Here is a 24,768-nt window from a genome sequence, read left to right on the forward strand (position 1 = left end):
AGTTGGACGTCAGATAGAACGTCACCGCAGTGCGGGGAGCAGCTCAGAAGCCGTAACGCAAACGCACGCCTCGCCGGCCCCGGGATCCCGCTGCCATCCCGCCACCCGCTCGGTCTCTTCCTGGCGTCGCCTGCGCCGCCGTGGGCGCGCTGGGGCTGTGCTGGGCTGTGCGGCGCCGTGCGGTGCTGCCGGGAAGTGCCCCGCCCCGCGGCGCTCGGTCACGTGACAGCCACCGGCTGGGCACCGCAGCTCCCAGCATGCCTTGCGCTCGGGGCGGCACCGCCGCAGCCGTCGTGCGCCTGTGTCACCGCTAGGATTTGAAAATCAGTCCCGTGGTGCCCCGCGGGCTCCCGCTGATTGGCCGGGCGGGGGGGCGGTGCGTGGTTCGAAGTCGGCGGCAGAGCGCGCGCCCCCGGTCGGCGGGCGGTTGGCTCGAGCCCCGGGCGCCCCGGAGTACCGCGGTCGGCGTTTCGCCTCTCTCTCCGCAGCAGGTTTCGCGCCCGGGCCCGCTATGGCTTCCTTCACCTTCCAGGGCAGTGGTGGCGCTAAGAAGGAGGAGAAGGGCAAGAACATCCAGGTGGTGGTGCGATGCAGGTAGGCGCGGCGGCCTTCTTTTCCCTCCCCGGGCGAGCGTTGGCGGTAAGCCCGCAGCAGTAGCCCGCGGGGAGCTGGTGAGGCCCGGCCTCCTGAGCCCCCCTGGGGCTGCGGTCTGAAGCGTTTGCTGCGCTGCCCCTCGGGGGTCCCGGTGTGCCCGGCCAGCCCGGGCCGCCCTTGTGTGGCAGACTGGCGGGGCGCCGTGCAGCCCGCGGCGCTGCTTCTCAGAGCCCCGATGGGCGAACTGCGGGATGTTTCTCCCAGTGTCTCGTTATTAAAGAGCCCTCTAGGACACCCAGACGGTGCTCGTTACTGCGTTTTAAAGTGCCCGTCGGAGGCATTAATTGTACGTGTGGCGGGCGCGGTAGCCGGCAGAGGTAATCGGCACTTCCGCTGGATTAGCGCTGCTGTGAATAATCTCTTACGGTTTAAAAAGGCAGAAAGTTGCAACTTCCTAATTTGATTCACCCAGTATGAAGCATCTAGGAAGGTTAAGAAGAGATGGATGGGTTAGTATGGTTGATATCAATTCAAGGGACTAAAATAAAAGAACCGAATATTTTTGTTCTGTAGGAAGCCGCTACAATTTAACTACTCATAACATTTTTGTTGCACCCATTTATCAGTCTTTTATATAACCTCACTAATGCAGACTATTTGGATTCAGACTAAAGGGTATTGGGGGGTTGAGGGGGCTTTACCTCTTATGTAATAATGACAAACTACATTGATTTATATGATTTTTTTTTTTGTATGGTATGACAGGTTTCAGGTACCATAAAATTAGGTTATTGTCATAATTTTGAAGTGACTTTAAAGACTTCTTCACTGATACTGAGTCTTAATTGTTCTTAAGAGTGTTGCTTGTTAAAATTGTAGTGCTGCTCGTGGTTGAGTCATGTTCAAAAAGGCCTTTGGAAGGCTTTTTTGAGCCAGAACTGCAGATGTTAGGTTACATATTATTATTACTACTATGTTTTGCAATCATTATATCCTCATGCTTGGAAGTTCTACCTTTACAGATGTACAATGAAAACAGAAATTAAAATGTGTTTTTCTCTTATTTTTGCAACACAATTAAAAAACTGCTGAAGCAAATGTTATGAGATTGGTGAAACTGTTGATGTCAAACGAGGCTATTGCAAACAAAGGATAATGTTACTCAAGCAATGGAGTTTAAAACACTGTCAAGAGTAATGATTTTCTTTTTCATCTGATTAGTTTCAGCTGTTCTGGAATAGCTTCACTGTGTATCACTGTAGATTTTAACTAAGTACAGTGCTCAATATGACAGTAGCATTGGTATTGTCCATAGTGTAGTGTTTTGCTTTTGTTGCAATTCATAGACTGAGTCCTACATCAAGATTTAGTCTCTAATCTGTAAAAAACTTTATAGATCACCTTTGCTCTTGCCTCTTGTACAGCTTTTCTTTTAAATAGAACTTCAGTGTGTTTCAGCTAGTAAATGTTCCTTCTACCTTTTCTTCTACATCAGTTAGGTTCTACTTCTCTTACAGATAGGTAGACAGATGCAGTTGTCTTAATTTACTTCCAAAACTTGATGGGTCTGAGCTTATCACAAACCTTGTCAAGCAACACATTCACTATGCTTTGGTAAAACATGAATTTAGAAACTCAGAATGCATGCATTAATATTGTTAATAATGCATGTTAATATACTTCATACCAAACAGGATGAACCTGTGATCAAATGTCACCATGGCATGCCAGGTTGCTGCTTGCCTAGTGGCGCATGGTGATCATCTGCATGAATGTTCCAGCCTGGATTAATTGTTCCTCTAGCGTCCCAGTTGCAGGCTATCATACCGTAAGGCTTTTAACTGGTTCACTGTTATGTCATTGCAGAGTAGAATATATTCATTGTTCAGCCTCCTGCTATTTTAAAAGTTGCAAAACCAGAGCTGTAACTTGCCTCTGTGAACAAGATTTTAGTGATGTTCTGTTTTCACCAGTCTTACACCGATGTGTGTAGTGGTCTGTTCGGAATCTAACACTTCATCCTCAGTGCTATGTTGAGGAAGAAATGTTAACCACAAGAGTCAGGAAACTCAAGATACTGTGCACTTGTGGTTTTGTTTGTTTGTTGGTTTTGTTTTTGTTTTTTTTTTTAAACACTATAGTTTAAAGATACAGCATTTGAAGTGCCTCTACTATCAAAATATTCTAAGGATTACTAAGGTTGTAGAAGTTCTGTTTTCAAGTTGGCTGTTCAGGTCAGCTCTACAGGTAGCATAGTAGCACTACTAAATGAGTGATAAAATAGCATTTCATCCTTTTAATTTTCAGCCTATGGTGATTTCTGTCCTTTTTTTTGGGAGAAATTGTTGCAAGTGTCCCTTCAAGGAAAATTGTGTGCACCAGATTTAGTTTAACTTAGAGATGAAACAAAATGCTTTCTTAAATGCTTATTACACCTTTATTAAACTTTCCTTAAAACTCAGAATAAAAAGGTATGTGGACTTTTTTCCCCAAAAAAGCCAATGTTCTAATCTGTTTTATGAAATTATGTTCACAATTCACAAACTCTGTTCAAATGCATCAGCATTATAAATGTTATGGTATTGCTGTCTACTGTTCCGCTATTAGTAGGGTCTTTTAGTATTTTTGGTGCTTTAGATCGTTGTGTCATCAGTGCGAGATGTAGGCTTCATCATTTGTGTAAGCGAAAAATAAAGACTTTTTAAAGTTTATTAGTTTGATTCACTGTTAATTTTCATGTATAAGTTTTTCCTTTTTTGAAGACTCTTATTTATACAACTATTTGGTACATTTAATCTTCCACCCCTCTGCCATTAAACAACATTTTCTAATGCAAGTTAGCTGTGTGCTCATATAAATTATCTCAAAAGAGTTTATAGACTTGTTAAAAAATACACGCGTAAAGAAACTAAAAGCTATAGATACTTGGGTTGTCCCACAGTGGGTGGAAGGAGAAACAAGGTCTGGAAACTGCCAAATTGCATCAGTTTTTCCTTAAACAATTGTTAAACAAATTAAGTTAAAAGCTTTATGTTCCGTTTACCCAATTATACTATTCTGGATGCTTAAACTGAGTAATGTTACTGCTTTGTCCGTTTATGTTCTCATTAGCAACTACATCAACCCAATATTCTTAACTCCTGTCTTTTTAGACCTTTTAATGCCTCAGAACGTAAAGCAAGCTCCTATGCTGTTGTAGACTGCGATCAGACAAGAAAGGAAGTCAGTGTCCGCACTGGAGGAGTGACGGATAAGACATCAAGAAAGACTTACACATTTGATATGGTAACTGCTTGTCAAGTTCTAGAAACAAGCTAATACATTTTTTCTAATATGATCTGAGAATTCTACTGGGTGGTGCTATGCATTACTGTACAGATAAATGGGATATGTTTTCTGTGCCTCAACAGGTTTTTGGAGCTCAGGCAAAGCAGATTGATGTGTACCGGAGTGTTGTGTGTCCCATTTTGGATGAAGTTATTATGGGCTACAATTGTACAGTGTTTGCGTAAGTAAGCCAATAATTATTATTAGGAAATTTTATTTTACTTTTAGTTTGTTTACATTTTAGTTTTTTATTCTCACAGTTATGGCCAAACTGGTACTGGTAAGACCTTCACAATGGAAGGAGAGCGGTCACCCAATGAGGAATACACTTGGGAAGAGGTATATTTTTCACTCCTGAGGTTTCTCTTATTTGTACTGTAATTCAAAGTGAGAAATTGCAGAAGGCTGAAGAAAACCAAAAGTTGATGCCTTTCAAATCTGCAGTTGACTTTGCTTATATGTTTGCAAATCAACAAATGGTCTCATTCACTTACATGAAAATAAAATTTTGCATCTTGAATGCACGCTGCGAATCTTTGTGATCTCTACATGGAAGGTTATCTTTGTCCAATGTATTCTTGCTTATATCAAATCAGACTATTTAGCTGAAATTCTACCTCCACCCCCAAATCTGTTTCAGTACCTTTATGAATTAAATATTTCACTTTAATTTATAGGATCCACTAGCAGGTATAATACCCCGTACATTGCATCAAATATTTGAAAAGCTCTCGGAGAATGGTACTGAATTTTCAGTTAAAGTCTCTCTTTTGGAAATCTATAATGAGGAGCTTTTTGATCTTCTGAATCCAACTTCTGATGTTGGAGAAAGACTGCAGATGTTTGATGACCCTCGAAACAAGGTTAGTGCCATCTTTCAAAATTTGTTATCTCAAGGCTTTCACAATTGTTGAAATATGTATAATAGCCATGCATTGTTTTCTGACAGAGGGGTGTAATTATTAAAGGCTTGGAAGAAATAACTGTACATAACAAAAATGAAGTCTACCAAATCCTGGAAAGGGGTGCAGCAAAAAGAACAACTGCAGCTACTTACATGAATGCATATTCCAGGTACACACATTTTGTTTTGTTCTAGTTTTATTAAACAGGCCCTTACTGAAGAAGTACAAGATGTTGAAGGCAGAGCAAACCTGGCATGATCTTGAGATTGTGTATCACAGTTCAGATTGCCAAATGTGGATTAGAAAGCCACATCCTCTAGGGTGATATATTGTAATAGGTGTATGAAGGGACATTATAAAATCTGAACTAGTCTCATCTTGCAAGTGGGCAAGCTGTTTCTCTCTGCATGTTTGTTTGTTTAAATAAGCTTCCCATCTCGTTTAGAGTTTGCTTGCTTTGCTATGCATGCAGTGCCTAGTGGGAACACTAGCCCTGGAATTCTACCTAGCTGTAGCTGAGATAAAAGTAGAAGTATCACAGAATCGACTGGGTTGGAAAAGACGTCATCAAGTCCAACCCTTGGTCCGACTCTAGTCCATTTACTAGATCATGGCACTAAGTGCCACGTCTAATCTCAGTTTAAAAACCTCCAGGGACAGTGAGTCCACCACCTCCCTGGGCAGCCATTCCAATGCCTGATCACTCTCTCCATAAAGAATTTATTTCTAATATCCAGCCTAAATTTCCCCTGGCAGAATTTAAGCCTATGCCCCCTTGTCCTATTGCTAACTGTTCTTAATCTGGCATCTAGAGGATTAAAATGTAATTATAACTCTAAGTTAGGAAGTTAACTTTTTGAAAGCTTTCTATGTCTATGGAAACAAAAGCAGTCTAAGAGATATGTTACTGAAATGTGTATGGGCTAGCATGAGATAAATATTCTCTTCAGCAGTATTGTGCTTCTTCAAAAAGAAGGCTGTAGTCCTTTCAAGTTTAAAAGCTGTCTAGATAATACGCCTGTATTAGGGAGGCGGGTTGTCTTTGTTCTAGCTCTTATGGCTGGTTGGGTTTTTTTCCAGTCCTGTTTACAAATGTACGAGTCTCAAGTGTCTTTTCCTCTTGTCACCAGCAGTAGAAAATGGTATATTAGGATTTGTTACCAAAGTTTTAATTTCAAAATACTGCTGAGATCTGTTTTTTTACAGATCAACACAAGACCCTGTTTTCAAAGCCCAGCTTCCAAAAACTTGTAAACAGAATTGTGGAAGTTGGGAATAAGATAGAGGGATTTTTTTTTTTAGTTTTATTTATGTATGGTAATGCAGGCTACTAGAATCTAGTAGAGACACCTTGATCAAAAATATCGTTGTTTATTACTGATTTCTTATTCTTGAACTGCAGTTGTGGTATCTGTCACTGTCATGATCCAGTGTTACATTAAGCAATGAACACCCTCCCCATGTCATATTTTATAGTAAAGATATACTGAGCACTCCTGTTTGCTGGTGCAAGGGGATGGCTGCTTGGCTACTGCAAATTAGAACACAGAACTAATTTCATCTGAAATTATAGGGACTTTAGAGAATTCATTCTGTCTGAACTGTTTTATGTGTGGTCAAACTGGTGTAACTTGATGTGTGTAGTTTTCTATATATGTCAGCTTCCTGTTGTAGAAACTTATTAAAGGAATAAGCTCAAGCTAAAATGATCTTAAAATGTTCTACTGTTTTGAATTCAAACTGAAATTCTGCAGTTTTAATATTGGATTCAGCTACTTGCAGATTTTTTTTAGTTTGAATAAAGAAAATTAAATTTATTAATCTCACATTCTGTAAAACTCTTCTTAGTATATTGGCTGAAAAAAAAAATCTGCAAGCCAGTTTTCTTGATGTGTCTGTGAGTTGAGAACACACAAGTGTAAATAAAACCCAAGTGTTTCTTTTGGTTTTATTTGAAATAAGATAAAATTTACCAGACAAATGTCATCTGGTTGTTTCATCACTGTTTTAAGTACCATATTTATAGGTATACATACAAAAATATACTTGGTAGAAGAACTTTGTGTGTTGAAAATGTCTAAGTCCAAATTAATGGGTCAAATGTATTCCCTGAGAAGAGCATGCGTACCCAACTCGCAGCAGTGTTGTGAAGCAAGCAGATCATTTGGCTTTAATGGAATGTCTGTCTGAAACTGAATTCTTTTATAGCCGTTCCCACTCTGTGTTTTCAATTACCATCCATATGAAAGAAACAACAATAGATGGAGAAGAACTTGTTAAAATTGGGAAGCTAAACTTGGTAAGTATTTGAATGAAACTTAATTGATGACTTTCTTAAAGTAATGAAGTGGAGTAATTTAACCATATTCTCTTGAGAATCTAAGGTGGGATTTTTTTTTTTCCTAATAAAGGGAAAGGTGATTGTCTTTCATAAAGTAATATGAACTATATTTGTCACTCTGAGAAATGCCTGTCCCATTTGTCAACCCAATGTCTCCTGAACAACTAACTCATAAGCTAGGTAATGTGTGTTGTGTTCTGCAACACTATGGGGCAAGCATTCTTCAGGGTGATTGGAGACAGAAACATCTCCTTCCACTTGTCTTTCAGGTTGATCTTGCAGGAAGTGAAAACATTGGTCGTTCTGGGGCAGTCGACAAAAGAGCTCGTGAAGCTGGGAATATCAACCAGTCTCTTCTGACACTAGGAAGAGTTATTACCGCTCTGGTAGAAAGAGCCCCACATATTCCATACAGGGAATCCAAACTCACAAGAATCCTTCAAGACTCTCTTGGGGGACGAACAAAAACATCAATAATTGCCACAGTTTCTCCTGCATCTATAAATCTTGAGGTAAATTTAAGTCTGAAGATCTGTTTCTAAAATAGATATTATATTTTGCAAATAATACAAATAATATGAGTTAACTCCTCAACTTGACCTAGGGTACATCTGTTTGTCACAGGAAACATTGAGTACACTGGAATATGCCCACAGAGCAAAAAATATAATGAACAAGCCTGAAATTAATCAGAAGCTAACAAAAAAAGCTCTTATTAAGGTAAGTTAGACATATCTTCACAGATCAAGTTATAAGCTAGGTTTGACTCTGTTAACATAGGTTTTGCAATGTGGGAATTGCAAAGTTGTGCTGAAGCCATAACTAGTAGCATTGCTTTTCTGAGGTGATTTTAATCACTGAACTGATGCTTTCAAACTAAACTGCTCCACTGCTACAGCATTAGTCACTTTGCAGAGGCTGAAACTTGTGAAGACTGAAGCTGGGTAGAGGGCTGTTGCTACTAGCTGTGATTTTGAGTATGGATTACCTGTTTAGAAGTTAGTGGAGAATCACTAAATAACACGATGGTTTTTTTCTGGAATTGCTGTTTTATCAGCTTCATTACCTAGAAAGCACTCAAATTGAAGTGAACTTGTCATTAAGTATCAATGAAGAGCCAATATAAAGTAGCCAAGTGCTACTAAAGAGGCTGTGATTCCCATTGTGAGCTGTTATATGATGCCAAGTATGATTCAAATGAGAGGTTTCAATGTGCTACATATATCCAATGGTATAAATTTACATGGTGCTATACCCAACTTACTTGGAACAGAAGTGTTTGGCTCTTGTGTTTATGCAAAGCTTCTGTAGAGCGCTATATTTGTCAAGTATCTGTTAAGCTAAATCTTGAAAGCAAAGTAGAAATCTCCAGGTTTACGTGTGATTGTTTCTTTATGCAGGAATATACTGAAGAGATTGAGCGCCTGAAGCGAGATCTTGCTGCCACACGAGAAAAAAATGGAGTCTATATTTCCCTAGAAAATTATGAGTATGTCTTCACATTTTCTATAAAACGACTGACAACAGATTTCAGATACTTGTACCTGTCCTTGTACCAAAATGCTTTCAGATCAATTTTCACACCAGAAAATTGAAAGCCGTCTGGAGAATTTACCTGACTGGTCAACTTGCTCTTCACAAATTATTACACAGATAGAAGCTTAAAGAGTAGATTTACACCGAGGACTTTATTTATATGTGGAACCTTACTATAAGCATAGTCAGGATGCAGACTGACCTCATGCAGTGTTTTTTTTCAGTGGAAGCTCGTAGAGGAGAGTGAATTTGATATAGTTTACTTCACTTTGTAAGAGGGCTAGTTTACACAAAGTTTAAAATGGAAAATTATCTTAAACCCTTTCTGCATTAAGTGAAAATTACCTGCTTTTTAGACAGAAGTTAGAAATATTTATTTTTCAAAATTACTAAATATGTAGTATAAAAACAATATATAATCTTGAAATTAGCTCTTATTTGACTAACTTATTTCTTTGAGGTTTTCGTTGTTGCATTTTATTGTTTGGCTTTTTTTAATCCTCTCTTGAGAGCCCTTAATGGAAAGCTGACGGTTCAGGAAGAACAAATTGTAGAATACATTGACAAAATCAGTGTCATGGAGGAAGAAGTGAAAAGAGTAAGTGACATTTCTCAACTGTGGCTTAAATCTACCAAAAAATGAAAGAGATTTTTGAGGAAAGAGGAAAAAGTTTGAGCAAAGAACAGTCTGAAGAGTTTTTGTTCTTAAAATTCCCTAATTAGTCAAGAGTGGAAGCTTCCCAATCCTTGAAGTTATCCTTTCAAGTTGCAAACATTTTTTTAAAAGCTGCTTTAATGTCTACCACTTTGCCTTTAGTTTGTTTGGGTTTTCAGCAAAAATCTGGCTGTAAAATGGTTATCTCAGTTGACAGATACCTACTTCTGAGCAAAGAATGAGGGAGAGAGCAGAGGCTGTGAGTTCCCATTAACAAATTACACAGGAAATGGGAGCTTCCTCCTTAAAAGAAATGCAGAAATTAATTTGCTGCAATACGTAACTACTCTGTGTTATCAGCTTTACTGAGTTTCCATTCTGTCTGCTTAGGTTTGTTTAGTGGGATTTTTTTCCTTGTGCTCTAACAAATGTTTTGTCATGTGGCTTGAGCAGGGGAGCAAGGGATTATTACAGGGGAAGTGGTGTTGATTTGCTGTTTTCAGTAAATATAGAGACTATACAAATCTATAGTGTAGGTTTAAGACCTCTGAACCTTACAGCTGAAACTGCATTGGTAGATGACAACTTGCCTTTTGGTGTTTTGGCATAATTTGAGAGATGTGAAGTGGGACTGTTGAACTTGCAAAAAGCAGTGTTACCTACTGATGTTTATCTTCCAATTTAGATCACTGAACTATTCACAGTTAATAAAAATGAACTTGAACAATGTAAAATAGATCTGCAAATCAAGGAGAAAGAACTGGAAGAAACACAGAAAGATCTGCAAGAAACCAAGGTTCATCTGGCTGAAGAGGAGTATGTGGTTTCAGTCTTGGAAAACACAGAACAAAATCTTCATGGCACAGCTAGCAAGGTTGTCACCTAACAACCTTGCACCTAACTGGAATAGTAGCTTCCCATGTTTAGGAGTTTCATGGGCTGTTCAAGGAAGTCATTGTGGCTAAAACATGATGTGAGAGTGACAAACCCTGATTTTAAGATGGAAAACTAGGATTATATATATATATATATTATATTATATTATGAGGAAAAACACTACTTAAGATTGCAGGACTTTCACTGTGGTAATATTGACAGTTGACTGCTAAAGACACTGGTTGGTTTGGTGATAACTTTTCCTCAGGCCAGTTTGTCATGAGAGTTCCAGTGTTTTGCAGTATCTGTTGTCATGAGTTTTGCAGAACAAGTAGTTTTCTTTACTAGAAGCTTATGGCTGGCCTTACAAAAGAGTAAGTTATATATAACTGAGGTAGAAAAACAGAAGAATCTTTGCAGAGGTGTGTGGACTAATTTACACTCACTGAGTGAATAATGGAAACTGTTGCCCTGTCACCTCTATATTGTAGGGTAAAGGTTCGTACTTGTAGGTTGGTCATAATTATCAAAACAGACTTGGTGTAGGGAGATAAAGTGAGTGTCCTGCTATTTAAACAGCAAAGAGATGAAACTTGTGTCTTTAATCAACATGAAAATTTATTTCTACTCAGATTCCTGTAACACTGGGAGGGCACACCTAATTTTTTGCGTGTGGGTTGTGGAATGTTTGTGTGAGAGAAACAGGTACAGAAATTTACACTGACTGCAAAACCAAGAATCCGCTATATGTTTAAATTCTAAATTGTTTATCACAGAACTAGTACTGGAAATCTCTTGCTTGAGTACTGTTGAAGAATATATTTACTGGTAAATCTTTCAGAAAAAAGTTGAACTGGTCAGGAGTTTTTTTCAGTTACTCTTCTTTGATAAATGATAATTCCTTAAATTCTGAGAATGTCCTTTATTATACCTTCATTTCAAAGTTAGAATGAAGTGTCTCTGTTAGGTAACTTTTTCCTGTGTTCTAAGACTGTCAATGATATAACACCAGGATTAAGAACAGTTGTAATTTGAGGTAAAGGGAAATACCTGTCTTTCTAGGGAGATAGCTTCTTTAACTCAGAACTACAGTAGCTTGTGGTTGTATAATATGTGCTTAACTTCTTTAAAGACTGACTAAAATATCTTTTAAAAAATTATAGTTACTTAGTACAGTTGAAGAAACTACAAAAGATGTATCTGGTCTCCATGCAAAACTGGACCGTAAGAAGGCTGTCGATCAACACAATGCTATCATCCAAAATACATTTGCAGGTCAAATGAATGTTTTGTTCAACAAAATACAAGATTCAGTTAATGAAAACAGTTTGAAACAGCAACAGATGTTGACATCTTACACAAATTTTATAGGTAAGTGTAATACCTGTGTCAGCGTGTCATTCTGAATTTTTCAACAGTAGTATCAAAAACTGCTTTCTAAAACAGATCTGTTTAAGTCTAAGAGACTTTATTTTTAAGTAATGTAATAGTTACAGTTGCACCAATAATAATGTATCTGGAGTGATCAACATCTTCCCTGTGCTGTAAGGGGCAATAAGGTGATGAGCAATAAAAAAGTGCCTATCTTATAATGAAACTTTAAAAAGAAAAATTTAATGCTTCTTGATTTCTTTCGTAGGTGAACTCCTGTCTACCAGTTCTTCAGCAGCTAATATTATTGCATCAGTTGTATCAGCATCTTTTGCCTCTGTTAAAGAATTGGTGTCTACTGAAGTTTCTCACGTGTCTGAAAAAATAACACAACATGAGAATCTGTCACTTGATTGTAAAGCTGAACTGCTGAGATTAATTGTTAGTAAATTTACATACTCATTTTCATATATTTAAGTAATATGTTCTCAATCAAAAGGGCTTCAGTCAATGTTCTGATGCTCTCTGTCTCTTGCTTCAGCATTTGGCCATGATTATGTCCCTCTCCACTTCCCCTCCCATGTCACCACCACAGGCTGTAATGTGCTATATAACAAATACTGTAATAGGAAAATATATGGATATGTAAATGGATAGCTTCTTATGAAAGTAGATGAAGGAACAATTATATCCTGTTTTACTTGTTTTCTTACCTCTTTTTCCTAGGAGGAACACACATCTGGATTAGGAAGAGCATTAAATAGCTTGACACCAATGGTAGAATTTGTATTGGGGCTAAACTGTCAGTTTCAGAATAATATGAAGAAATATTCTGCTGTGGCTGACAAGGTAATGTACATGACTTGTCTATTTACCTTGTGCTTTCCTATTTCATTTAATTTACAGAAAATCCTTTGGTGGTTTTGCTGCAGTGTCAGAGCATTTCCACTTCTGTTCTGGCCTTTTCTCCTCTACTCTGTCCCGTGAGTTCTACCTTTTAGGTCTTTGTCTCAGACTTCTGTTTCACTTCTGAATGCGTGGTGTATTTTGTTACCTTGTTACCTATATTGGCACAATCGCTCACATAAGTGCAACAGAAAAATGGTGGAAGTGTGGAAGCTTGAAGTTATGTGTAACAAATACTTGATAATATCTTTAATATGGTCTCTTTTTTTTTAATCTGAAATAACCAACTTAGACAAGTCTTATCACCTTCTGTTTCTCTTGCTGTCATGCCAAACTTTCTCCTGGGGAATGTGATGCTGTATCTTGTTAACAATAAGTGCAGACAACAGCACACTTACAAAAAAGTCCTTAGATTCCATTTTTAGTTCTAGTCTACCTCAAAATGTTTATGTAGAACTGCAGCCTCACTCTTCTGTTCCTTTTTTTCCATTTTGTCAAAAATGAGCCTTTGTTGCTGATGACCTGTTGCTCTGACTGAAAAAATTCCCACTTCTGTCAATTACAGCTCATGTGAAATCAACTCCCCTTGTTTAGATGCTTTTTATTGGTTTTCAGACTTAGCAAACAACCCATGGCTTTGCCAGCTCTTGCTTCTTGCTCTTGTCTTAACCAAGTACCTTGTCTGTGTCTTCCTGTTTTTTCTACCTTGCATGCCAAATTTTGTGTTTGGAAAAGCCCACACCAAGTTCTAGTCCGTAGCCTCAGGTTACTCTAAGTGTTGTTTTCCCCTTTTTATGTACAATACTTTATTAGTGCCTTTTTACAATTTCTTTGGGGTAGAGTTGATTTCTATATAAATTATGCTATAGAAAATACACAGTTCTTACCTAAAGACAAATCTCTAACTTTATTTAAAACTCTTTTCAAAGATGGAGAGTCATAATAAGGAAATGGATACCTTCTTTGGAGATCTTTCTCTTGCTCTGAAAAACTTACGGCAAGAAACGGCTGGTGTTTTTGCTCAGCTTCAGCATGATTGTGAGAATTTAAAAGAAGAAATGGAAATGACAAGGCTTGCACATGCGAAGGTATCCTTAGAGTAGGATGAAATCCTAATACAAATTGTGATTGCTTGCCTTAATTTAAACTCTTTAGCAGTAAACCATTGTGTTTGTATCAGAAGAAATGTTAGGACAATACACTGATCCGAATTCTTCTCAGCCTTTGTTGGGCTGCTCTAAGAAGCTTATGTAGGAAAGTAATAAAAACAATTTTACCCTGGCTCTAAGCATGTCCAGTATATGTGCCTTTATGTATATTTCCAAAAGCAAAGTGCCTTTATGTTCTCTACACAAAAATTGTACCTTCAGCTTTAGAATAACAAAGGTCTTTTATTTGCTGCATTTTTAACAGAGGCGTTCACGCACCCTTTAAGAATGATTTGAAAGTGTAGAATAACAGTGAAATGTATGACATTTTTCTTATAGAGCACAGCTGAATTAATGTCCTCACTGCAAAGCCAGCTTGACCTGTTTGCTCAGGAGACTCAGAAGAACTTAAATAATGTACTTGCAAAAAATGGGAGCTTGAAGACCACCATCACTGCTGTGCAAGAAAATGTTCACCTGTAAGGAGCAGATTACTTTTGGTGTATACTGATGCAAGATAAAACTGTGTATGAAGAGGACCACAAAATTAGATGCTCTTCATATCTATATGCATATAAAGTCTTCTGGACAAGTCGTGTGTTAGAGCTGAGTTCTGCCAGAGAATGTAGAGCATAGTTCACCTTTCCCCAGAGTAAAAGGTAGCTCTGCAAGGCTTTTTGTCAGACTTGTCTCTTGAGCATATTGCAGATAAGAGACCATGGTTTTGGGGCAGTGTGCTGATGAACAGCCTTCAGTATGGCTGGACTTAAGAACTTCATACCATAAAGTCATAACTTGAAGTATAATGGTGTATCTATTGCAGCATGCTTCATTCAGTTGCAGGCCAGATAACTATGGTCGTGCCAAAGCTGGTTGTTTGGTTGTTTCAGGGGATTTAACAAATATACTACTTTGAGTGCTGCCATTGGTGAATTTACTAAATAGAGCAACAACTTTTATAATTATCTGGTTTGATAGAACTGCATTAATTCACTGGTTCTGGTCTTGAATATTTCTAAATGTAGAATGTGTTAACATCCACCTATCAGTCTCTGAACTGTTAAAAATATATTGCAGGAAAACAACAGACCTAGCCAGCAGTACAACTTCGAATCACAGCAAATTTACTGCCTCTCTGGATAATTTCTCTCAAGAACTCAGGATCATAAATGCTGAAAACAAGATGATGCTGGAAAAATCCACTGACCACTGTCAACAGCTTCTCAGCAATCTCAAAAATGTATCTCAGGATACTGATAAATGGGGTGAATTTACAGCTGGTCAGATAGTCAACTTTACCAATCAGCAGCTATTGTCCTTCAATTATGAGAAACAGCAACTACAGTGTCTAGAAAAGGTACCTATAGTCATTTGTAGCCTAATACATTTTCATACAAACTTTGACAGTAGAATTTGTAGGGGAAAGAAGTTTTCACAGTCAGAACTGGATTGTGGGGTTTTTTGATCTTTGACTCATATCACTCAGCTTAAATAGATACAATTAGAAGCTTAATTTAAGAGGAAGACTCTGAACTTGAAGTGCAAATGATCTGAAAATACGATGTCTTAATTGATCCCATGCAGCTAACTTCAATCTGTGATTTGGACTTTTTGCATCTCATTGGTATATATCTCTAATTCTAGAGCTTTATTGGCCAGTAATGTCTCTGGTAGATTTGCACAGTGATCAAATACAGACTATATTCTGGAGGATGCAGATGACTTTATTGGTCAGAGGGATTAATGTTATGAGACAAAGCATTTCTTTTAGGTATTTTATCTACTACTTCTGGCCTCTTATCTGAGAATTTCTCTAATTTTAATTTCTGTCACAAATGTCACTTCTCACCCTTCTTGTTTTGTTGTTATAATAGGTAATGAAATAGACAAATCCAACATTTTGCTGACTTTTAGAAAGAAAAACCTGAGTGTTTAAAAGCTTTTGCAGTCTCAAGACAGCCCGGTATCTGTTATACCTACTGAACACTTCAGGAGTTCAATTCCAATGTGAATGGCTAAATATGTTTTCCCTTTATCCTACAAATGCATAAAACTTCTAGTGCTTGTAGGATTTTCACCTGAATCTTCTAATTCTGTGCAAGGTTGGGCACAGAAGCATGAAGAGTCTGATCTGAACCAGATGGTATCACCTTTATTCTTATGAGTAGCTTTCTAAAATGATCATACTTCCTAAGAAACTGACTCTCTGCTGAAGATAGTTCTCAAAATGAGTGTAAACCTGGCACTGAAACTTTTCATTTTGACATCTGCCAGTTTTTTGTTCCAGGTCATGTCACTAATTGTGCACTACAACTTAGAAAAGAGGCCATAACCCTAACTTCACTTTAAGTTGATGGTTTTGTTTGTTTTGTTTTCAGAAAAATGAAAACAACTGTGATAAAGCAATAGCTGAAGTTGTTGACCATATCAGTAGACAAAAGGCTGTTGAGGAGAAGGTACTAAATGACCTCCTTGACCAGATGAAGGTTGATCAGGAGATATTTGAGGAGCAGAAGCTTACGCTTAATGAGGAAGCACAGCATGGACTGACTCAAGTTAATTGTTTCCTGCAAGAGGACCTTAAAGTCGATATTCCAACAGGTATTTAAAGTAGGTTGGGGCATAATGGTCTTACAGAATGCAGTCTGAAGTTGCGGAGTTTATGAGTGAAGGTTAATGGAGATATAGCAGAACTAGTAGCCTTGCACCTCTTTTAAGGTGCATGCAAAGAACGATGGCCGATCAAAGCATGATTTCTGTTTTGAGTTAATGTAAAATTGAGGATCTGTAATTAAAGCAATTGCTGAAAGTGTTTACAGTGCCTTTCATTAGTTGTACAATCTTCATTGAAGGGACAACTCCCCAGAGAAGAGACTACTTCTATCCAGTCACACTTGTGAGAACAGAACCCCGGGAAATTTTACTGGAGCAATTAAGGCAAAAACAACTAAAGGTTGATGCTATGCTAAACAGTATGACAAAGGAGGTGGAGGATAATGCAGATCAGGTATGTATATGAACAGCAAATGAGATTCTTCAGTGAAGTTTTCATATATCTTCAGGAGGGTTTTTTTTTATGCCACTGTGGAGAGTTGAGAAGAACCCCGGAGCTGTTGAAGCCTTTGTGTTTTACAGGGCACTTGGGAGTCGCATGTGCTAAGCTTTTGACAAAAATAAGACATTAATAATTTAGATACTTTCATTTCCGTTTGTCAAAAATGGAAGTGCCATGTCTTTTATAGATCTGTTCATGCTTATTATGTTCACCTAGGAAATTCAGACACTAAGTACACTTTTCTGAAAACTTCTATTTTAGGACCTGTTGGAAGAGGAGGAGGGGTTGCAAGAATCCAATGAAAGCTTTGCTAGTGACAGATCCTTAGTGGATACAAATATATGCTGCCATGTAAATGGTGGTATTCCCTTTTTTCAGGTAAATTCCTCAGATATTTCAAACAACTGTGTATTTAAGACTGAAGAAAAATTATTGTTCCATGATAGTACGTAGTCTAAAATCACCTGTCGTCTAGTGCAGTCTCAACTTTTTAAAATTCCATAAAATATACCTTGTTAAACTTGAGCTAAAATAACAGCAGATAAAATAATGCAAATTTCTGACAAGCTGGACACACAGCAGAAAACTCCACAGCACATAATCCTGCATGAAAAAAATAGTTGTAATTTACTTGGCACAAACACGTGTTTTAATGGAAAAGTTGAAATTAGATGTGGAGTATTTCCTTCAGAGGTCAGACAGAAGTATTAGCATTCCTGATTCTTCACCAATTTGTTTTAATTATTATTTTCTTCCTTTTGACCTTCTTCCTCTACTACAGTATCAGGGTAAAGCCCTGATAATATTAGTCTTTGGTTTGGTTGGGGTGGTGGGGAGGTTGTGTTTACTTGTTATAGATACCTTAGAAGTAGTTGCTGAGCTTTTAGATGTCTACAATAAATTTCTTTAGTAAATACAATATTAGGAAGCTTTTCCAGGAGTTCTGCCAACTTTTTTTTTCTGCTGCATTGTATATTGAGAAGGTAGTCTTTAATTTCTTTGTGTTTTCTAAACATGGATAATTTATTGGGCATTTTCTTTAAATCCCAGCACAAAAGGAGTCACAAAAAGGATAAAGAGAACAAATCTGCAGCTACAGTGGAGAAGAACAAAATAGAGGATATGACGGAATCACTTCTTCCCAAATCTAAGCCTCCTCTAAGATCACTGAACTAAGATAACCTGGTTTTAAATACTTATGTCTGATTGTCTACTGAGCCATAACTTACTTTGGTTTTTCTCCATCTCTGTATATAGTGATACATTGATGCAAAGTTGGATCAAAAGATTGACCTGCAAGATGTCCTGCCTTTATCCAATGTTTGTATGCTGTAGCTTGCAAAAATGTTAACTTAAAAAAAAAAAAAAAAAAAAAAAAGAAAAACAAACAAACAAATACAAAAAACAAACCTGCAGATTATGGTGCTATATGGCTATATGTTAGAGTTTTATGTTGTCATATAAGAGATCCTTTTCTGTTTCTCAGTAGATTTAAAACAGCAGAAAGGGATGTGGAAAAATGCTTTGTCAGCCTTAGTAACTACCATTTTATTTTTTTAATTAGCTGTAAATAAGTTCTGGTTTTGTACCTACTTTTTAGTCTGATTCCTGTTTCTATGAAGTAAATAGTTGTCTTTTGACTGGGATACTTCAAATAAATCATTGATACCTGGAAAACAAATTTATAAGTACCTCCCACAAACAAGCTTACATATGACTTTCATTTTATTACCAGATTAAATTTAGCTAAAACTTTAGCAGCTATGTCATAAGTCTTGTGCTGTCAGGAAAGGATGGTTCCCTCCCTTGTCTTGTAACAGGCAACAGCTTTATTTCAGTGCCTCCTTAGCGTATGAAAGCTAGTCTCAACTGCTGGGTTTGGGTGGGTGGTTTTGGTTTTGTTTTGAACCCCATGGTTCTTATTTTCCTCTTAACCTGCAGCTGTGGTGTGTTGGCTTTTGTATTGTAAACTGCCAGCATTTCTTTTAACATGTAGATGCTTCACATTAAAACATGCAAACTTGTTTACAAATGCAGCTCTAATGTTGTATAATAACAGTACATTTCCAGTAATTGACAGTAGCGTCTGACCAGCTGTTCTTTTTATGCTGCTTACCTGAGAATTTAAAGAAAACTTCAAGCAATGATGTGCTAAAACAGCAGATGAGCAGGATTATGATGAAAGTGGGAAGAGACACTAGAAGACAACCTTAATTTACATTGAAGCACCATTTTTAGCTAATTGTAAAAATATGATTGAAGAGATTATTCATTTTCCTATATCTAGGTTCCTTTAACTTTTTGGCTATTTGACAAATATGACAACTAGGAATACTCTGGACACCATTCAGACAGAACACTGCAGTCCTGCTGACAGACAGGAAAATATAATTTGAACTATGCCCTGGCACTGATTCTCTGAACTCTCTAGCACGAGACACACCATCAATCAGTTGTTTGTCTAAACACCTGTCTTGCCTCTTATCCCTTTTCTTTTGTCTCTGTGGGCAAAGCTAATTGCTTTTTCTTAACAGCCTGATATGAGGGAAAGCATTAATTACCTTTCAAATTTATGAGACACAATACATGTGTTGTGGTAGGGGTTCTTTTTTGTTTTAGGGAGGTGTTATGATATCTTGGGTACCTAGTTTATACACCAAATCTTTCTCTTGTTATATGGGACTTGAGACACTGCAAGCTGCAGGGCTGTCTTCAGAGAATAGTGTATTGAGAAATTCTGGCACCAGAAACTTTGTGGATACAAGAACTCCTCTGGTCATTTTGTTAATGCTGATGAGGTATTAGCATGATCTTCAGAGACTGTTCAAGAAATCATGTACTAAGTAAAATTCAACCAGGAGAGTTGATCCCACAGTACTATTGGAGTGGCCTGAGCCAAATGAGAGGGCCTTGTGCGAGCCGTTAACCCTGCTGCTGCTTTTTCCCTATGGAGTTCACAGGATCAGTATGAATGGAACAAACTGGAACAGCCAGTACCCAAGGAGGCTCACAGCCATAAAACCATGCTAGAATCTGCACTTCCTAGTGCTATCCTCTTTGAAACTGTCTCCTCTACTTATTTGCTTTCCCCTGGTACAGGCACAGGCTCTTCTCCTGACAACTAGGGGCCTTAACCAGCCATATGAATTTCAGGGGGTGCTTGCATGCCCTCCCTTTTTCTGAAGTACCCCTCAGCGTTGAGCTTTCTTTTGTTTGCAGTACTGGCATGGCAGATCCTTGTTTCTGGAGGTCACACCAGAAAACTGAATAGGGTAAAAAATACAGATGCAGAACCTGTCTTGGCTTCTCTGTCCCTGTCTCTTCTCCCACTAGATGGCTCTAACACTTTAAGTGTTAGTCCAGAGCTCAAGTACTGGCCACTAACCAGGACTTACAAATGAGCAATTTTACCAAGCTTTTTGTCAAACATCTGTTAAAAGACCAAGTTTCAAAAAATAATGTTGAATTTGTACTTTCACAAATATAATTTTATATTTGAGTTTGGGAGAGAGGTTGTTTCATGAAGAGCCACATTTGAGGAAAAAGATGATCTAGCCTGTGTCTTGATCTTTGCTGTAGGGCTAATGGATGTCTTTAGTAACTAAATTTTTGTCCTGACCTGCTGCCTGGGTTCACCACCGTGTAGGCCCAAAGTAGAAAGCAATGCTTATTTGTCTGTGATAGTGTACAATGAAAGATGGAAGGAGAAAAGAAGGGTAAGGAAAATAGTCACTGGATTCACAGGTCTAAGCCAGAGGAAGAAATGACATGGTCCAGGCCAGCTTACAGGGTGCTTTGGATTTATCTTGTTAGAAGGCATCCTTTATTAGAAGAGTAGGAAGACGTTTCCACAGAATAAATAGCAAAGGCTTCCCCTGATTGAATCAGTTCAGCTGAACATGAGGGAGAGTTGGGGTGACTGGGGCTGTACTATGTGACCATGTTCTGATTAACCTGATGGGGTTTTTTTTCAGATTCTGGATTAGTGGCCAACTGGGACAGCTCTCGATTTAATGAAAAACCTAGGCAGGATGAATGCGATGTGGGGAAATGAAGTGAGGAAATAAAGGAGTTTAATTGCATGTTAAGGGGGAATGCAAGGAGCGATAAGAGAGCCATGGGACGCACAGATAATCAGAGCCACCAGCTTGCTTTTCAAGTGAAAAATGAGCAGTTGGGAGGAAATGTAGGCAAGGAAACTTCCTGCTTCCTCCTGGAAATGGGGGAGCTGTGCCACTTGCTGCATCAGAGTCCTTGGCAGATGCAGTATTTTTTTTCTGTTAGGTGTCGGTCACCATTGCCAACAGGTAGAGGAAACAAGAGGAAGCCTGTAACTCTTTGGAGCAATAAAAGAAAAAATAAAGCTAGAAGGATGTGAAAAAATAAAGTTTAATATTACTTTTCCATCAAAAAGAGATTGAAGGGGAAAGAAAAGAGTTCTAACGTTACAGAGTATTAAAAACAGGAAAAAAGAAATAGATTTTAAAATACATAGTCAATAAAGATATACTTTTTAAACAAGTGTTTACAACTAGTTGACTACTATTTTTTTCTTTCCTTCCTTTTTATGGTAGGGGTAATGCTCTATAAACTATGTGCCCACCCACGCAGTTACTTTATAAAGTTAAACAACAATAAATCGTGCTAGGCTTTGCATTAATATGCTTTATGTGACATAGTATTATAGGTGAGATGTAGACCACCTAGCAAAGCAGGCGGGTCCTGTAGGTTGAACTCAAACTCAATCCACAGCAGCGTTGCTCTGCTCAATCTGCTGCCGAAGGAGGGCACGTTATAGCTGCACACGAGCTCCTCAGACAGGTAAAAAAGAGCCGATGGTCGGTCCAGCAGTGTCTTGTCAGGGAAGAAGTTAGAAACAGCTGCCACTTTTATATGAGGTTTGAAAATTGTTCCATATTTCCAGATTTCTAAAAGTTCATGAGAAGACTGTCGGCTTTCAGGTGGCACAAGATTAGATTTTGTAAAATAATGGAGGTTAGCTGAATTGTTTCCCTTTTCTCCACAATATTAAACATATATAAACATTCACTTTACTTCCTTAGTTATACTTGAAATGCTTTTGTAGCTCTTGGTCTGTTCATAACCTAAACATTGTAATTCAAAGAATGAGGCACAATGGCTAAAAATTTTAACTTGACTACTGTGTTTTGTTTATCAAAAATTACCAAAATGTAATAATGAAATAAATAGAAATAAGACATAGAAGTATATTGTATTTTCTTCAGATGTTTCTAGATATGATCATCTACAGTTGTTGATAACTTTATTCTGACTACATCCAGAGCACAAAAGCTACTATATGAAGATTTTTTTTCATGTGATAAGGAGTTGTATTTTCATTGGAAAAAGTTAATTTTTTAAAAAAGCCTAATTAACACAGTTTTACAAAGTGAAAAATAACAATTATTAGGAAATAAAATGTTCTTTTAGCATTTATGACAAACATTATACAAAGCACATTAAATACACGGTAAGATACTTATCTTCTCCTCCTCCCCAACCATTCCGAGTAATAACAATGAATGCTGTTTCTCAGAGAACCGATTTCACCACTGCACAAGTCCAGTCTTACATGGGGCTAATTCTGCTGCAGTCATTTGATTTAGACTAAAGTAATAAAGTGAAGGGTCAGATCCTTTGTTTTCCAAAGTACATACTGAGCTGATAATTATGCTTGAAAAAAAAAATTTAAAAATTAAGGCCATGTTTGGTCTCTCTGGCCAAGAGATGTCATGATATTTAGAAGGGCTTGTCTAGGCAAGCCAGGAAGTTGTTTTAATCCCTAACTCTGTGTGATCTTTCACATGTAGGTACTTCAAGCATACCTGCTGCCCCTACTTTGTAAAACGCCTTTGGATCCTCCAGGATGGGTGTGATGTTATTGTTAAAAGACCAGTTGCAGTTAAAAGAGCAAACATCTGTTGGAGCTGTCTGCAGTGGCCACCGCCATGCTGGTGTATCACAAGGAGAGAGGAACCTTTTAAACCTCCAATGGATGGCACAGCCCCTGTTTTCCAAAAAATAACTTTATGCTGAATCTGAGCACCGCTACTTCCACTTTGGGAGCAGAAACCTGTGAGCACGTTTCTGAGGGAGTAAATGCCAATTTTTTTTTTTAATTTTTTTTTTTTTTTAAACACAGGAGCTATGTGTCATAAAGACGGTTTGGGAAATTGTTTTTTCACTTTTCAATTAGCTTCCCCTAACATTCAAATCTAAGCATAAGCAACATTATCATTATGTTCAGAAGCTACAGGAAACAAAGTAGTGAATCACTTATGATTTGTTATAGCCACCATCTTCTGTAATTTAATTAAAATATTGCATTAATTTGAAAACCATTCAGCTATAGATACATATTGAAATGATTATAACATAATAATGATAGACACCAAAATTTTGCTCACTGACTTTTAACAGTTTATTTTAGGAAACTCAGTGCAGCAGGATAAACCTTGAATATACAGATTAATGCAAGGAAGGAAATTTTATTATGTCTGTTAGTTAATACAGAAGCCAATCTTATTAATCATGGATTTACATAGGGCTGTTTTATTAGATGTTAACCATAGCTTATGTTGACAATTGATTTTCATTGTAGGACAACTAAATTTATTATTTGTAATAAGATAAAGATAATTAAATTGACTTTATAAAGGTTACTATCGTAAATGTTAGTACCTGTGAACAGCAAACATAAAACTGCTTTAGCAGCGAAAATTCAGTTAAGTGATAGGCGCTTTCTTTCCATTAGATTGAATAGTCCCTGAACATTTTTAGTGTGCATTTTATTTCCCAGAGTTTATATCTACTGCTCTGAAAAAAATGCTTGGGTTGAAGCCTCACTTTCAGTTTATTTTCTTTCCAATAAAACAGGATAAAAACATTTTTAAAGTTATAGAAGTAAACCAAACCAAAATAAAGCACTATGTACAAGTGCATTACTCAATGGAGTTTTGTCCTGTCATTTCTCAGATTGTAATTAAATTATTCAGAACAGTATGTAGAAAAAAGATTTTGGATCTACAACAAAATCTGACTTTTAAGGCATTTTAAGTATTAAAAGAGTGATTATTAAGGAAGCTAATATGGACCTTGCAAAAATGAGAGTACTTGGAACTTAATCCTTTTAAATTGTATTGTTATCATGATGTGTGTCTCCCCATCCCTTAATACCATCCATCCATCTGGGTATGATCTTTCGAAAATGTGGAGGAATACAGCAATGTTAGAGACCTTGGGAAAGCGCTAAAGTAATATCTTCAAACCTAGTGACAGCAATTCCTGAGTTTTGATAATGTGGGAACTATCCAGTGCAAAAGTAATCCAATCAGAATGCTCACAGTGTATTTTTACCGTATTATTGATCTCTGGTTTCTAGTTCTAATTTGCCACAGCATTCCAGGTTTGTAGCTTGTCATTACTACTTTGGTGTTTTGGAGCAGTACTGTGAGGAAAGAGGGAGTACTTTAGGAAAGCCGTTTTCAACCGTGGTGGAAGACTGAATATTTGATAAGTTGGGTTTTTTTTAATGAAATACACTGGGCTGCAGGATATTTGTGTTATTACAGGTAATTGTGATTAGTTCTTTCATGGTTTTGCAGCTCGTGGAAAGAAGAGTTAGGCAGATGACAGTGAGCAGAGGAAATGAGTAGCACATCTCAAGAAGCAGAGGTTACCAGAGTTGCCAGGCTGCTGGTTGCTGGGCTGCAACGTGGATGCCAACCCCGTGTGTCTGTTACGCTCAGTCTGTAATCAGCTTGGTGCCCAGAGCAAAAAGTGCTGAAATTGTTTGTAACTTACCCTGATGGCCAGTTGCCCTATGGCATTGTTGCTGGTGCCGCTTTCTCTAACGGAAGAGCTATAAAACACTTCGTGCCCACTGTATTTTTGATGCTTTGTTGTTCTTGTGTGGACTCTCCTGACGGTCTGAGCCCAGAGCTCTGTGCTGCTTGCTTCGAGGGTAAGTAAGGATCTTGCACTGCCAGGATCCAAGAATTACAGATAAATTAGTCTTCTCTTTGTCATTCCTA

General features: G+C 37.8%; 1 protein-coding gene across 1 annotated transcript; it reads left to right on the top strand.

Moving 5' to 3' along the window:
• The first annotated feature begins 368 nt into the window (after positions 1-368).
• Positions 369-21,940, top strand: KIF11 (kinesin family member 11). Its single transcript, XM_065068351.1, has 22 exons — positions 369-594; positions 3,747-3,879; positions 4,005-4,102; positions 4,182-4,260; positions 4,599-4,784; positions 4,871-4,995; positions 7,035-7,125; positions 7,437-7,679; positions 7,792-7,887; positions 8,568-8,656; positions 9,214-9,301; positions 10,044-10,232; positions 11,398-11,605; positions 11,874-12,046; positions 12,332-12,454; positions 13,441-13,599; positions 13,999-14,138; positions 14,737-15,016; positions 16,038-16,260; positions 16,512-16,666; positions 16,976-17,092; positions 17,765-21,940. Exons 1-22 carry the CDS (start codon positions 512-514, stop codon positions 17,888-17,890), a joined length of 3,204 nt encoding a protein of 1,067 aa, XP_064924423.1. The 5' UTR covers positions 369-511; the 3' UTR covers positions 17,891-21,940.
• Positions 21,941-24,768: the final 2,828 nt, after the last annotated feature.

Source organism: Columba livia, chromosome 6 (assembly GCF_036013475.1).
Source record: "Columba livia isolate bColLiv1 breed racing homer chromosome 6, bColLiv1.pat.W.v2, whole genome shotgun sequence".
Lineage (NCBI taxonomy): Eukaryota > Metazoa > Chordata > Aves > Columbiformes > Columbidae > Columba > Columba livia.